The sequence below is a fragment of the Oryzias melastigma genome, linkage group LG18, assembly GCF_002922805.2.
Source record: "Oryzias melastigma strain HK-1 linkage group LG18, ASM292280v2, whole genome shotgun sequence".
Classification (NCBI taxonomy): domain Eukaryota; kingdom Metazoa; phylum Chordata; class Actinopteri; order Beloniformes; family Adrianichthyidae; genus Oryzias; species Oryzias melastigma.
The window spans coordinates 24731384-24746661 of NC_050529.1; the positions used below are offsets into that span (position 1 = coordinate 24731384).

General features: G+C 39.5%; 2 protein-coding genes across 8 annotated transcripts in view; one reads left to right on the top strand and one right to left on the bottom strand.

Annotated features, from left to right (window-relative positions):
- Window positions 1-870, bottom strand: part of focad (focadhesin) — a 46966-nt gene extending 46096 nt beyond the window's left edge. For 2 of the 5 annotated variants that reach the window (XM_036216593.1, XM_024287891.1), the window contains exon 1: window positions 412-490. The gene's annotated coding sequence lies outside the window, so the exon portion shown is untranslated. Of the gene's footprint in view, window positions 1-388; window positions 508-814 lie in introns of those variants that run through there. The other 3 variants (XM_024287895.2, XM_036216592.1, XM_024287893.2) reach the window with 3 other exon arrangements.
- Window positions 871-3020: 2150 nt separating this feature from the next.
- mllt3 (MLLT3 super elongation complex subunit) overlaps window positions 3021-15278 on the top strand; it is a 45744-nt gene continuing 33486 nt past the window's right edge. For 2 of the 3 annotated variants that reach the window (XM_024288289.2, XM_024288291.2), the window contains exons 1-2: window positions 3021-3219; window positions 3581-3761. In XM_024288289.2, coding sequence (XP_024144057.1) covers window positions 3208-3219; window positions 3581-3761 — 193 coding nt within the window. In that variant the 5' untranslated portion in view covers window positions 3021-3207. The remainder of the gene's footprint in view (window positions 3220-3580; window positions 3762-15278) is intronic. The other variant, XM_024288290.2, reaches the window with a different exon arrangement.

Below are 15278 nucleotides of genomic sequence, written 5' to 3' on the forward strand. Positions count from 1 at the left end.
AACTTGAATATTAATTCATGTGTTATAAAAACGGTACTGTTTTTAAAACCTATTTTCCCTTCAACGCTGTCAAGCTAGTCCAAGCTCACTAGCTTCAATCTTAATTTTAAGGCTCCTATGAGAACACCCGCTCATGTTTGGTGAAATAAACCCAGGAATGAGACGAGGTTCACAGATAAATACGGAAACTAAAATGAAACACGCCGTATTCTCACGCTGAAGACGCGCTAAAGACCGAGGAACTGCACTGCAGTAGCAGCGGATGCTAAAAGAAGCTACAAACTGCACCGTTTAGCTGGAATTCCGCCCAGACACAACTAATTATCTGATGGGACGGACATAGGAGAAGAAGAAGACAGACAGATTAACTCTAAAAATATATGAATACCAGCTGAAAACGAAAAACGTTACCCCCGTCATCAAGCGTCCCGCAAAACAAGTGAAACTACGGCGAGCAGCGTGGGTCAAAATTCAGTAACACCAACCTGTGGAGTTCAACTTAACAGGGAACGAGGGACAGATACTACAGAAGAAAACACAAATGATAGCAACAGATTGTTCGTAATTTACTAACAATTTAACTTTATTTAACGCATATTTGATTTATAAATCCTAATATTGAACTTTTTAGTAGAAATTGACTACTTGCATGGTTAAAGTCAGGGTTAGCTGAATATGCTCGACCTTTCATCATTCCACTTTGAGCACAATTAAGTTCATGCGGGTAATGCAGCAATGTGCACATTTTACATGAGGCCAACATGAATTTGGATCAGTCTTTGTGCTGGTCAATAACATCGGCGTTTTTCATTACTCTTGCGCGCTGTCAGTCGGTGGTAGTATTATCTCTCAACCGGGGTTTTGATGCCTAGAATCAGGCTGATCACCAAAATGATCTTTGTGTGTGAGTTTTCCCACACAACGTGAAGCTAACACCATTGCGATCGACATGCGGCCTCCTGATTGGAGGACAGTTTGTCTGCTGTTCTCCAGTTGGCTGTGTGAGTCTCGTGCCGTCTCAGTGGTCCACAGCTTTTCAGGAAAATGCGCATGCGCCTTATGCTTCGGAGCCGTCAAGGTTTGGGGATTAATTAAGGTGCGAAGGAAACGATGTGCTTTCCCTTACAAAATAAAAGACCACACCATCTACTCTCTTTATCTTCTTCATTTGACTAGATTAGACAAATTACGACAAACAAAGCAAATTTGTAAAAAAAAAAGAAAAAAGAACTTGCATTGAGTTTTATTTTGGTTTCCCCACCAAAATACGTAATTGCCAAGACTTGCGTTTCATTTATTGAACAGAAAAATAATGGAGTTTAGCTCAAAGTTACATTTCTTTTCGTCTTGAGTTTTGAATTGTTAAAATTTTACATTGTTTTAATTTATTAAGTTATCGCCCATCACTATTAATAGGATTGTGCCTGTATGATAGCATTAGTGTATCTACAGTATATTTCCCGTATTTGTAGTATTTATTTTATTTTTTATTTTACCATTATTTAACCAGGAAAAAGATAATTCATACTGATGTTATGAAACGTAAAGAGGCATGAAAACCCGAATCCAATGTGCACAGAGCCTTAACTGGGGCATGTGTGCATAAAACATACCCAGCAATGAGTCTTTTTCTCGCATGAAAATAAAAGCAGAGCTTATTTCTGAAGTACAAGGAGCTATTTTGGGGCGAATATTATTTGAAACCCAATTAAAACATTTTGAAAAAAATATTTGGCCAAAAAATGTAAAATATCCAAAACTTTTTGCTATTAAAAACTAAACGTAATTATTTTCAGCTTCACATGTTCAGTTTTTTAGGTTTGAAAACTAAAAATTTCAACGTCAAAACTTGTTTTCAGTCTCAAATCTTTTTTTCACTTTCAACTCTTTTCTTGTTTTGTTTGTTTGTTTGTTTGTTTTTGTTTTCGAATCTGAAATTTTCAATTTTAAAACTTTAGGCCCTATTGGGGCGCATTGGGGCGGGGCTAACATGAAGGACCAATCAGAATCGATGAGGGTGGTAGCTTAAGTCCCGGTGCATTCACTGACTCTGAGAACTGTGATAGTTACAGTCAGAAAATGGCTGTATTGCTCGAACTCACATTTCCTTCATGAGGAAAAGTGCAAGCACACTAGCCATTAGGCCACGGGATAGAATTGGAGTTCCTACAGTGTTTTAGTAAATGGTAAATGACGTATAGTTATATAGCGCTTTCCTACCTTCCTTGAAGGCCTAAAGTGCTTCAGTCACAGACCCATTCACACACACAATCACACACTGGTGGTGGTTTTTAGTCATTTTATGCAAGTATAAGGACGGTTTTTACACCTGTATTTAGCAAAGTGAGATGGCGCTTGAGGCGTGGTTTGTACGTGATAAAACCTGCTTTTTACACTCGTCTTGGGACAACGTCAGTCTATGATAGTACAGACTAAACAGCCATTGTCTGACCGTAATTATTGCAGTTCTCAGAGTCAGTGAACGCACCGGGACTGAAGTTACCATCCTCATTGATTTGATTGGTCTTCCGTGTTAGCTGAGCCACAATGGGGCCAAAAGTTTTGAAATTGAAAATTTCAGATTAAAAAAACGTTTAAAAAAACTGCTGAAAGAAAGAAAAAGTTTTGAAATTGAAATTTTGAAACCTAAAAAAACAGATCATTTGAAGCCGAAAATAATCAAGTTTGTTTTAGAACAGCAAAAAGTTTTGGACATTTTACCTTTTTATTTTTTTTACATTTTTTGGGTCAAACACCACCAATATTTTTTTCAAAATGTTTTACTTGGGTTTAAAATATTTATGGCCCTGATTTGGCTCCCTATTTATTGATTTGCTATTGATTTAACCTGAATTCTAAAATCTAAAAATCGATTCACAATAAGCAACAGACTTTTTCTTCAATTAAGATTAAACTGTGACTTAAAAGTCTTCCCTAAAAATGAAAACAACAAAATCGGCCTGCAATTATCAAAAATCTACAGAAAAAGACTCAATATTTTGCTGCAGAGGCTTTTATTTTGGAAAGAATTGCAGGAAGTCGTCCTAATGGCTGTTCGGCTCTTGACCGCCGGCGAGCCTTTCAAAGTCTTCAGTTTGACTTGGGTCCAGGAGAGACCATGTCCGCCGTCATCGGAAACCCGTCCGCGGATAGAATCTCCCGTCAAACCGACTCTCCATGAAGTAGCGGGAACTCGCGGCCTTCACGATGGCGGGCTCGGTGAGTAGTCCGCCGGGTGTTTTGCAGAGTCAGGCCGGTGCTCGGTAATGCTGCCGTTTAGTCTCACCGATGGTCGGTGTTCAGTCCCGAGCGAGGGTTTTCCAGCGGTACGGTTAGCTTGGATGTGAACGCGCGTCCCCCGTCCCTGCACGCGGAGTCATCTCCTCATGGACAGGTTTGCATGCCCGCGCTCCGGACGCCGCTGCGCCGCTTATCAGAGCAGCAAAGCCGCTTTATGGAATCCACGCGGTTCCTGCTGATCAAAGTCACGGCTTCCTTTGATGTGTTACGCGGGGCTTCAGAGGCAGGATGATGGAGGTGTTGGAGCGGGGAGGAGGAGTAACCGCTGCTCGTCTCTCAGGGCGCCGTTCAGGTGAGACTGGAACTCGGACACCGAGCCCAGGTCCGGAAGAAGCCCACGGCGGAAGGCTTCACCCACGACTGGATGGTGTTCGTCCGCGGCCCGGATCACTGCAACATCCAGCACTTCGTGGAGAAAGTCGTGTTTCACCTGCACGAAAGTTTCCCCAAACCAAAAAGAGGTAGGTGCTTGTTTGAACTGGATCTGCCCCCAGAGGGCAAAAGCTCGGGGCAACAGAAGCTGCTTCTGCCGCCTTTCTGTAGATGAGCTACTAACAGTTGATGCTCTTTAGCAGAGTCTGGCTCTTTGGTTTTTTCATTTTCAGGTACAGGTCAACTTTTCCCCTCGTGTTTTTACAATAGGAAGATGTGATCATCTATAATTCTATGTGGATATTATTTCTTCTTTCAGGTCTAGATGAAAGTCATTTATTACATCAAGTGAGAGAGTACAACAGTGGTGTCAAACTTAATCGCCAAAATCCAAAACACACTTTAGGACGCCATGAACAGGATAAACATTTATTGAGCACACGAAAAATACATTTTTAAAACATCAAAAATGTAACTTTTTAACCTTTATCATGAATACAAACATGCAGGTTTATTATTCCACAATAAATCCATTAAAAACCTTTAACATCATAGCTCCAGTGTTTATGTTCATTGATTTACTGTAACTTTTCAAACGTTAAATCGAGAATCCAGCAGATTCTGAAGGAGAAAAGCGTATTGATGATCCAAAGGTTTGAAAGGGTTTAACTTTCAATATTTCTCCATAAAAATATACAGTATGTTGTCAAAATTATACAAGTTAGAAGTAAGGGTAAGATGATATTAGACCATCAAAGATAATAGAATAAAATGATCTAGAGCACATGTATCAAAGTCACGACCCGGGGGCCAGATCCGGCCCTCCAGATCATTTTATTTTATTGTTATTAATGACCCGATGTTATCTTGCGCACATTTCTAACTTGTATAATTTTGACAAAATATATTTTTACAGAGTAAAATATTGAAAGTTATTTAATGTTTAAGTTATTTATTCTGGAATAATATTCCTGCATTTTTATTATTCATAATTATGTTAAAAAAAGTTCGTTTTAAAGTTTTAAAAATTGTCATTCTGCTAGTTTTTTGGACTATTTTGGCATTTACTAAGATTTTTTAGGCTGTTTTGGAGTTTAGCAAAAATGTAGCTACATGCTAGCTGTTTTTTTAAGGCTAATTTGGCATTTAGCAAATATTTTAGTTGGCTATCAGCTTCATTGTTTTCAGCTATCAACTTCAGCGTTTTCAGCTATCAATTACAGCATCTTCAGCTGCCAAATTCAGCTTACAGCATTCACACTAGCATTATTGCAGGTAATGCTATACATCTAGTTCATAATTATGTTAAACAGTTACAGTTTTAAAGTTTAAACATTTAGTTTTAGAGCAACCTTTAACAGTAAAAGAGGCGTTTGGGCTCGTTTTCTACTGATCAAAACCTAGAAGGAGCTGCATAGTCTTACTTTAGCCTGTAACCCTTCTGCTCTCCTTAGCTTGTTTACATTAAAAGTGGGGTCATCTGGACCCCATAAGACAGTGCGCTGAACTTTTTTTTTTTTTTCAATGCTTATCGATCTTTACCGGTGTCCAACGACAGACATGAAGTCTTGTCCACCTTTGTCATTGAAGGGCTAACGCCACAATTTACGGGTAGGGTCATCTGGACCCTGTAAGATGGTGTTTTCCAACCCTGGTCCTCGGGGCACACTGTCCTGCATGTTTTTAATGTTGCCCTGCTTATGCACACCTGATTCAGCTCATCATCAGGCTCAGCAGAAGACTGATGATGACGGTCATCAGAGGCAGGTGTGTTTGAGGAGGGTTGGACTAAAAAAATGCCGGACAGTGTGCCCTGAGAGAGCACGAGGGTTAAGAAATTTTAAAATGCAATGACCTTCTGTTTTTTAACAATATATAAGAATTGGATCTATTTTTGGGTCACAAACAAAATCATAAAAAGAAACTAGCATCTCTCAAAATGTGATTTTTTTTTTATTTTTTTTTTTTTTATTTTTTAATTTCTTTTATAACTTATTTTCAAAATAATCTGTGCCAAACAGGATCATCTCAGTGCAGCTCTGAGCAGCAAGTAACCAGTGTTGTTCAGCATAAGATAATATGTGCTTTTAACTCATAAAGATCAAACGTTTTACCAAAGTTTTGTTTTTAATATAAAATCTGTTCATTCTGGAGGTAGAGTTGATCCAACAAGACGTCTTCAGGTCAACAGGATGTATAAACCTACAGAGTTTATCATCTATGTGAACCTCAGACATCAATTTATACATTTAACTAAATTAAATAAATACTAATTAAGTCATTCTTACTTTAAAAAATGCTATTTTGTTTTTCTTTTATTTATTTTTGTTCTTTTTCTCCTCTTTGTCCCCAGCAGTCTTACTCTGCTGAGTTTTGTTATTTTAGTTTGTTGTTGGATCTTGGTAGTCTTAGTTTACAGGCTTTGTTTATTTGTTTTCTTTAGGTAGTTTTGGTTAAGGAGCTGCTGACTCTGACGGTCGACATGGCTGGGTCAGCAGTCTCTATGACTTGTGTTATGTTTGGCCGAGGAGAAACCATGGAGAGATAAAAGAGACACATGTGGATCTGGAGCCGCAGGTTGCTGACTCCTGGCTTAGTGTTCAATAAATGTTTATCCTGTTCTGCCCGTGACCTAAGGTTTTGTTTTGGATTTTGGCCACTTGTGCGATTGAGTTTGACACCCCTGATCTAGAGGGTCAGATATAAATACCTGGAGGGCCGAATCCGGCGCCCGGGCCTTGACTTTGACACGTGTCAAGAAATTTTGTTCACTAATGTCTGTGTTTATCTCTGAGGACTTCGATTGCCTTTATTTATGGTCTTTTTTGTTGGATATTTCGAAGGGTTTGGTCGGCTCTGATCTGGCAGTCATGTCACGTTTTTCTCCATGTGCTGTGATTTTCTAGGACATAGTTTCTGCAGGGCGGCAGGAGTTCATTAGAGATTGGCTTCTGAGTTGTGTGCAGGTGCTGAGCAATCCTGCACCATTCCCTTCCCTGTTGCTGAGAGCTCTCACTAGCTTACAGCCCCTCACACCCCCAACCTAACATTTCCGGTGCAACAAAAACCTGAGCAATAAACTCAAAGTCCCTTTAGCTGTCACACCCCTGTGGGAAATATGTTCTCCACATTTGACTTATCCGCTGGGGAGCGGTGAGCTGCAGACACAGCCGCGCTCAGGACCAGTTTGGTGGAGCTATCCAGTCGTACAGTTTAGATCCAGATTCTCGATCAGACTCATAGTAGGTTCTACGTAACAATATGATTCTTTTTCCATCTGCTCCTGATTTTATATTCATAAATGTAATTTTGAGCTTAAATTTCTTTCTTCTCGTCCTCTGTGGTGAGAACAAACAAGAACATGCCAAAAACAGTCTTAATTGGAGTGGGGCTTCAAACATCTTTCAGGTAATTAAGCACACAATGACTTATTGACCTGAACTTTCATTCAATGACTTCACCACTTACCTGTCAATGCTTCACAAATCACTGTACCCGTTGCTAGGCAACGGTGTGCCCCACCTACACATTCATGGTCATCTTCAGATATTTATTTTCTGCCTCATGTTTACTTTTTTCCCTCCCTCTCAAGAGGGAGAGATTTAAGTCTTTATACTCGAATAAAAGACGGTGAATTCATGTACTTTATTTTAATTACATTTTTATTAATGTTCTTACATCAAATCCTACATTTTTTATTTAAGAATTACTTTAAATTAACATTAGCAAAAAGTGATTAAATTCATTTGAAAACTTCACACCATAAATTTACCAAAGTTACACCATACACCAGCAGGTTAAACATCAAAGTGCATGGAAACGAAAATTCCAACGGGTACCTGAAGTACACACAAACTATTGCAAAGCAAGCGCCTCCTTCCCACAGGACACCGATCAAATGGGAAATAAGCGATCGCGGTCATTCTAGCGCTCAGACAGAGTCACTTCTTACCGGCTGCCTCTGCTACAGGTGGAGGATAATTAGGTAGACATGGTTTACACACGCGCTACCAAGCCTGTATCTCACTATCTGTGCTTTTCCCGAATGAAGTCTGTGCGTCGCCATTAAATGTCCGACGCAGAGCGCCCAGCTGCTCAACAGTTCCGTCACGCGACTCAGACGCTCAGCGCAGCAGCTCTTAAAATGAAAATATAAGATCAATACTTGGTGAGAACCCATCGAGAATCGATCGGAGGACTAAATATCACGATATATTGCAATATCGATATTTTAGCACACCCCTACTCCTAAAACATTCTTGAATTTCATTCGATCCTTTAGATCAGTGTTGTCAAACTCAATCACTCAGAGGCCAAAATCCAATACACCTTATGTCGCGGGCCGAACAGGATAAACATTTATTGAACACTCTAAAACTACATTTTTAAAACTTAAAAAATGTAACCTTTAACATAACTATGAACTAGATATATAACATTACCTGTGATAATACTAGTGTGAATGCTGTAAGATGAATTTGGCTGCTGAAGATGCTGAAATTGATAGCTACAAACGTTGAAGCTGATAGCTGAAAACGCTGAAGTTGATAGCCAGCTAAAATATTAGCTAAATGCCAAATTAGCCTAAAAAAATATAAAAAAAAAATACCTAGGTTAGCCAAAACAGCTAGCTGAAATATTAGCTAAACTCCAAAACAGCCTAACAAATCATAGTAAATGCCAAAATAGTTCAAAAAGCTAGCAGAATGACAATTTTTAAAACATTATAACCGTAACTGTTTAACATAATTATGAATAATAAACAGACAGGAATATTATTCAAGAATAAATTAACTTAAACCTTAAATAACTTTCAATATCCAACAACACGGTTCATAGGTTAATTGGTTTCTCTAAATTGTCCCTAGGTGTGAATGAGAGTGTGATTGAGGCGACAGACTGGCGACCTGTCCAGAGTGTTTCCTACCTTCACCCTTCAGTAGCCAGGTTGAGCTGCGGCTCCCCCGCGACCCCAAAAGGGACAAAGCGTTCCAGAAGATGAATGAACTTTCAATATTTTACTCTCTATAAAAATACATTTTGTTAACATTAAATAAGTTAAAAATGAGTACAAGATAACATCGGGTCATTAATAACAATAACATAAAATGATCTGGAGGGCCGGATAGAATTACCCGAAGGGGCGGATCCGGCCCCCGGGCCTTGACTTTGACACGTGATTTAAATACGAAACACAGTGGGAAACAGCTACATTAGTCTCTCGTTGGATGTTTGCTATGTCAGAACTCAAACGCGTCTACTTTTGCTCATACAGTTGTAAACATCTTGACTTATAGCTCTGACTCTATTCAAAATGTTTGCAACATTTTTTGATAAACGGATGCATTTTTGTAAGCAACAAAGCTGCGTAAACAGATGCAGTTTGTTACATGTTAATGTGAGATATTCAGAAGTGAATTGTTGTGCTAAAGATGCAGACTCCATCATGGTGAGGATGTATTGTCCTGCATCTGCAGTTTGAGCTTCTCCTTCAGGTGGAGATTCAAGCGCAGGTCATGTTTGTGTTGCTCATCAGCCCGTCAAAGCATGTACTGATGACTGAGTTCATGCTGCTGCTTTAGGAGCATCATCTGCTGTCTGTTAGACTTAGTAGCATCTTCTCATCAGAATCTATCAGTTCTCTAATCTTAGTAAATTATCTTGGTTGTAAAATCATGTTTTTCTTTTTAACCATTCCATGCAGAAACTCGATGTTTTAGTTTACAGAACTGCATACTATGGGACAGGAGCTGTCATAAAGATGACGTCCTCAGAAAATGACCAGATGATACCTTTTTCTAGCTAATGCTGACCTCTAATGCCTCTGAGAGGTGGAAGCAGAACAGACATTTCTGGTCCCCTGTTGGTCATAGGTCCATTAAAAAAAGAAATGGAGCAGTTAGGGCGGAGCTTCTGTCGTCACACGATGAAATCCACTGGTTGGTGGAAAGGTATTACAACGGAAAGCGTCTAAGCTTGATTCTTCACCTGCAATTGTCTTGCAAATAATATTAAATTCTTTGCATGCACGAAATATCAGAACCCAAATATGAAAAAAAGGAGCTGATTTATGACCACCATTGTTGTTGTCATCAGCTTTCGCTGTGTCCGGATTGTCTTGACACACACATACGTCATCGGTCTACAGCCTGCATGAACTTTAATGTCCAACATAATTGGGAACGCTAACTTGAACCGTCATCGGACCATTCTAAACCGGATCAGGAGAGGTCCGGAAACGCAGCCTATCAGAACACTCGGTGTTCCGGCTTTATTTCCGTTTGAAGAGGCTGTAAACCGTTATATTCTTCATCCTTTGGTGAGACGTTCCTTTGGAGGTAGATAGGGGGCGCACGTTACACCAATGTATCTGGCAGCCACTTGAATCATTTAATTTTTGTTTTACAACAATTTTGCACTAAGTGGTGTCACTGCCGTTCATGTTTACCATTGTTAACAGTGAATTTGACAGAAAATTCAATTTCAATTAGTGTCAATGCTCGTCAAAGACATAGCATTACTGATATCAGCAATGTTGCACTAAAGTGTCTTTTATTTGTTGCTTAAAATAAGACACATGTTCTTTATTATGATTGGGTTCAAGATAAAAAAAAAATGGGGATATGGTAAATGGTAAATGGCGTATACTTGTATAGCGCTTTCTACCCTCCTTCGAGGGCCCAAAGCGCTTCACAGTCACAGACCCATTCACCCATTCACACACACATTCACACACTGGTGGTGGCTCCGCTGCCGAACACTGGCGCCAACCTCCCACCAGAGGCAATTCGGGGTTCAGTGTCTTGCCCAAGGACACTTCGACACATGGGCGGGCAAGGCGGGAATCGAACCCGCTCACTTCTGATCAGGAGTCGACCGCCCTACCACTGCACCACGGCCGCCCCTTAGGAAATATAATTTCCTAAAAATTGTGTTCTTCTATATATTGTGAGTTATTAGAGAGGATTTTTATCAATTATCACAGTATCATGAAACCATTGATATCATGAGCCATGTTATCGCGTAAGGATGAGCAGTGATTCATAGCCCTAGTTGGCAGTGTGTTGCATAAATAATCAGTGCTGCTTCAGATGAAGCCGTCTTTTTATTCCAGCATCATAGTATAGTTTTACTTTAGAAAATGATTTAGAAATTGGGTGAGATTTGGGGCGTTATCTTTTCAGAGGGTTGATCACTTTCGTTGAGACAGATTGTTGTTAACCTAAAGGAAGTGCAGCCTGTAATGTGATGCAAAGCTCATTTGTACTAAAAACATGTTTTACAGTGATATCAAATTTGAATTGACTGAAAGTTTTTTTGTGGAGACAGATGTGGTTTGTTTGAAGTAGTTTTTACTGTTTCACATTCTAATTAGAATGTAACCATGTTCGCATACAGCAGTTCTAGCAAGTCACCTTTTAATCTCTTACTTTTATATTTGACAGACAAATCTGTCAGTGTAATAACCCCTGAATAGTTTGAAAACTACATTTTTTGCTGAAATGTCCTTCTTACGCTATGGTCACAATTTATGTCAAATATCATGCACATTATTTACAAAAACCTATGTTGATTAGGAATCGAATACTGTTTTTCTGAGAGGAAAATGAATCCAATCAATGGCAAAAGAGTCTTTAACCCACTGAAAGCTTTCTCCCGTCTGTGGACTCAGTAAAAGCTTCAGCCAGTCTTCTGCTTCACTAAAACATTGATGGCTGCAGTACACCCTTTCTGCCCAAACCTATGATTACCCCGTAAGGCTCTACAGAATTGTTGAATTTAAATAATTCAACAATAGACTTTTCATTGGTGCACTCACAGAAATTCACACATGCAGCTTCTACCTTTACTTAGAAAAGGCAACATGCATCTGTCAAATCCATGAATCGATTACTCCTTAAGTAATTTTTGTTGAGACGAGCGTGGAGACGTTACCATGGCGACAGCCAAATGGCAAAGCATTTTGAACAAATGGAAGTAAAGGCGCTCCTTGGAAGCAGTGAAGGAGGAGCTATTTTGGCAACAGGCAGCAGCGGCTCATGCTGCTTAAGCACCTCATTTGTAGCCTCCGCTACCATTTAATCCATGCTGGAGATGGCAGATCTGCAAAGGTGTTTGCTGTGTTTGAGAGGGCTGTCGCTTTCAGACAAAGATGGAAGGCAGCAGAAAGCAGAGGAAACGGTTCAAGACTCTCAGATCTGTGGGCACAAAAAAGCTGAGGAGTTTCTTTTCTTATTTACTTTTTTAAGTTTTTTACTTCTCAAGTTGAGACCTTTTGGCATTTTTGGATGCCAATTAGATTAAAAGAGGAAGAGATTATTGACAGCAATCATGAACATGATTTATTTGTTGATTTCCTCATTTTAAAGGATTTGTTTAAGCTGAACAACCAGTCTGTATTTATTTCATGAACCTTATAGAACAGAAAGTTTAAATACATTTATATATTAAAAAGACCTGAGTCATATTGATATAAACTGAACACAGGACAAAAGCTGTAGACCATGGGTCTATCTTGCAAGGGTCAAAGTTTTCTGCTCTGGGGCCGGGGTCGGTTTTTAGACTAACTGAAGAAATGTAACAATCACAGCCTAAATGCAAAGAGCCAAATTAGCTGGAAAAACTCAAAAAAATCTAAATTAGCCAAAACAGCTGGCATGCAGCTGAAATATTAGCTAAACTACAAAATTGCCTAAAAACTGAAAAAAATCCCAATTTAGCCAAAACAGCTAGCATAAAGCTAAAAAATTAGCTAAACTCCAAATTAGCCTAAAAAACTGGGGAAAAAAAAGCCAAAATTAGCTGAAACTGCTAGCATGTAGCTGAAATACTGGCTAAATGCCATATTAGCCTAAAAAAATGGAAAAATGTCTAATTTAGCCAAAACAGTTTGGGGGGCCGGGCCAAATATGGAGGAGGGCTGGATCCGGCCCTTGGGCCGTAGTTTGGGGACCCCTGATGTAGACTGCTCATTTCCTGAACATGAAATGACTTGATGCAGCTTGATGCAGGATGTGCACGAAGCTGTTAGTTTTTACTATGTCAAATATCCTCATTTGGTTAGTTCTTCTCTAAAGTTTGAGTTGTCAGGACCAGAAAGACTTCTTTAAAGTCATTTTAGATCCCAAAGTAAGATATGAGAACTGAGATCATCACCTCCACTGCAAAAGCACAAATGATTTTCATCAGGAAAATGCCACAAAATCAAATTGTCTGAGAAAGCCACAGCAAAGATGAGATGCGCTGGAGCATCGTGGTCTTATTTAGCCTGGAGAGATGCATCATACCTACAGGTCAGTGTAGGGATCTGACTTTAGTGGTATGTGAACTCCAGCTGCAGATGTACCTGTGAGTTTAGCAGAGCTCAGGAGATGGCTAAAGGTGAACATCTCAGTGTAATCACACAAGAATCAACGTGCAGCAGAACACAAGAGTCTTTCTTTGGGAAACAAGACACTAGCCCACTCTTATCTACACTAGCTGGATTCATTAGAGCTTTCTTTCTCTTTTTGTAGGAGCCACTGAGAACATGTCTAGTTCTGAGATGTTCAGATCACATTAGACTCGGACAGAAAAACTGGGAAGGTATTGAAAGAGAATTTATTTTTGTTTTTTGTTGTTTTTTAGCAGTGATCAAATCAAACTTTATTTGTATAGCACTTTTAAAAAAATGAATTTCACTCAAAGTGCTTTACATCAAAATAATATTTTATAAACAAAAGATAATGCCCACAAGCCCCACCCTTCCACACACACGCACAAACACACATCGACATATTGTCAAGAACAGTAGAGGCTGATTGGGGGATTAGATTAGTTTTTATTTGAACACAACTAGTTTTTCATGGAGTCAGACAGCAACACTTAGGCTGTAGAGACATGCGTCCCAACAGTGAAAGTAGCACATGATTGCTTGAAACATAATTTTACTGGGTACACTGTCTGCACCTGGCAGCGTGACTAATTTTCTAAACGGGAAATTGCATTGCAGAAGATCTGGATTTTTTTTGTTTCTCAACTAAAACAAAGTAATTTAATGATTTGAAAGGTATGCCTTCTGACAGAGAAAAGACATTGATATAACTATAGGTGGAAAAGAACTAGAAAAGGCTTGTCATTCTTTCCCATTTATGCTTTGTGATCTTGAGTTACTCAGACTTGGTTTGCAGATTATATCCAATGTAGATTACTCCATTGATGAATTAAATTACAGCATGAACACCTTTTGTTCTTTCTCGTTTAGTTATTCTGTTAGATTTGTTCCTGTGCTTTTAGTGGCTGTCCTCAATCATTTCATGTTTTAAGACCCAATTAAAGATGAACTTCAGCTGTCAGACAGACGATCACCTTTTTCATTCTAACAGACTGGTATAAAGACCAGATCAAGGCTTTATCACAGACTACTCGGTGTGATTGATGTATGTTATTTAATGTATTATTACCTGATTACTTGAAATAAACCATTTTATTCATTTATTCATTTATTCATAATATAAAAAGAAAGCTAAAGGGCCAGAATAGGTAAAGACAACCCAGCAAACAGTATTTTCTTGGACCCAGTATCATCAATGGCACACTGGGGGCTGTAGCAGAAAGAAGCCTTAGATTAACTTTGTGGCAACTGTGTTGGTTACTGTAACCATCTTAGTTTTTATAGGACCAGGTGGTTAGCCCTGTGCCAAACCCCCAACCTAGAAGGCCAGTGTACTGGCCACTGGATTCTACCTTTCAATCTGTCTGGCATGGGAGACCCTACCAGCAGCACAAAGGTCCAGCCAGCATGGCTATCCAGGTCATTGAGACACTAAAGCCCCCCAACCAAGACAAGGTGGCAGTCCGTGGGCACCCATTCCCGGTGGTCTCATAGGGACAGGTTAGGGTTAGGCCTGAAGAGCTGCAGGCTTCTATGACAGGATGGGGACGAGGAGGAGATGCTGCCCCTCCTTATAGGACCAGGGTTGTAAAGGCTTTGCTTCAGTCAATGAAAGCAGGAACAAGGCAGTGGTTTCAATGAGTCGTCTGCTGGTAGCTCCTCTGCTCGGTGCTGCCATAAAGCAGAATTTACTGCTCCTCCACAAAACTAATGTGTAGCTTTTGAAGTGAAGAGCCAGGCCAACCTCATTTCTGATGTCAGTAACTCATCTAAAAGCTAAAAGTTATATCCTGTCATATTTCAATAAGTCATTTTACATAGAGAACATGCCACTCCTAGAAAGGTTTCAGCGGAGTATATAAGGACATCATTCTGCTTTTAAAAACAATCTATTTAATTTATTATTCTTTCAGTGAATCACTTTCTGAAGTGTGGCCACTTTGATTTTATTTGAACGTGTTTAGACTGTGGTTGCATGATTCATTCTTTTATTTCTGTTTACAAAGTGAACTGTGAAGTAAGCAAATCTTCATCCCAACTTTTCACAGTGATGTAAACTTGTTTCCTGATGCTGAACAGCTGTAGAAACTGTAGAGAGGCTGAACTGAACACTTTGTGACATCTGGACTTCTTGTCCTTCATCAGTCTGATCCTCAGAGCACACATACTGGATGAGAGGTGAAACCTTCTAGAAGACCTTAAAAAGAAGTAGTGGGTTCTTCTGCAAACGTAG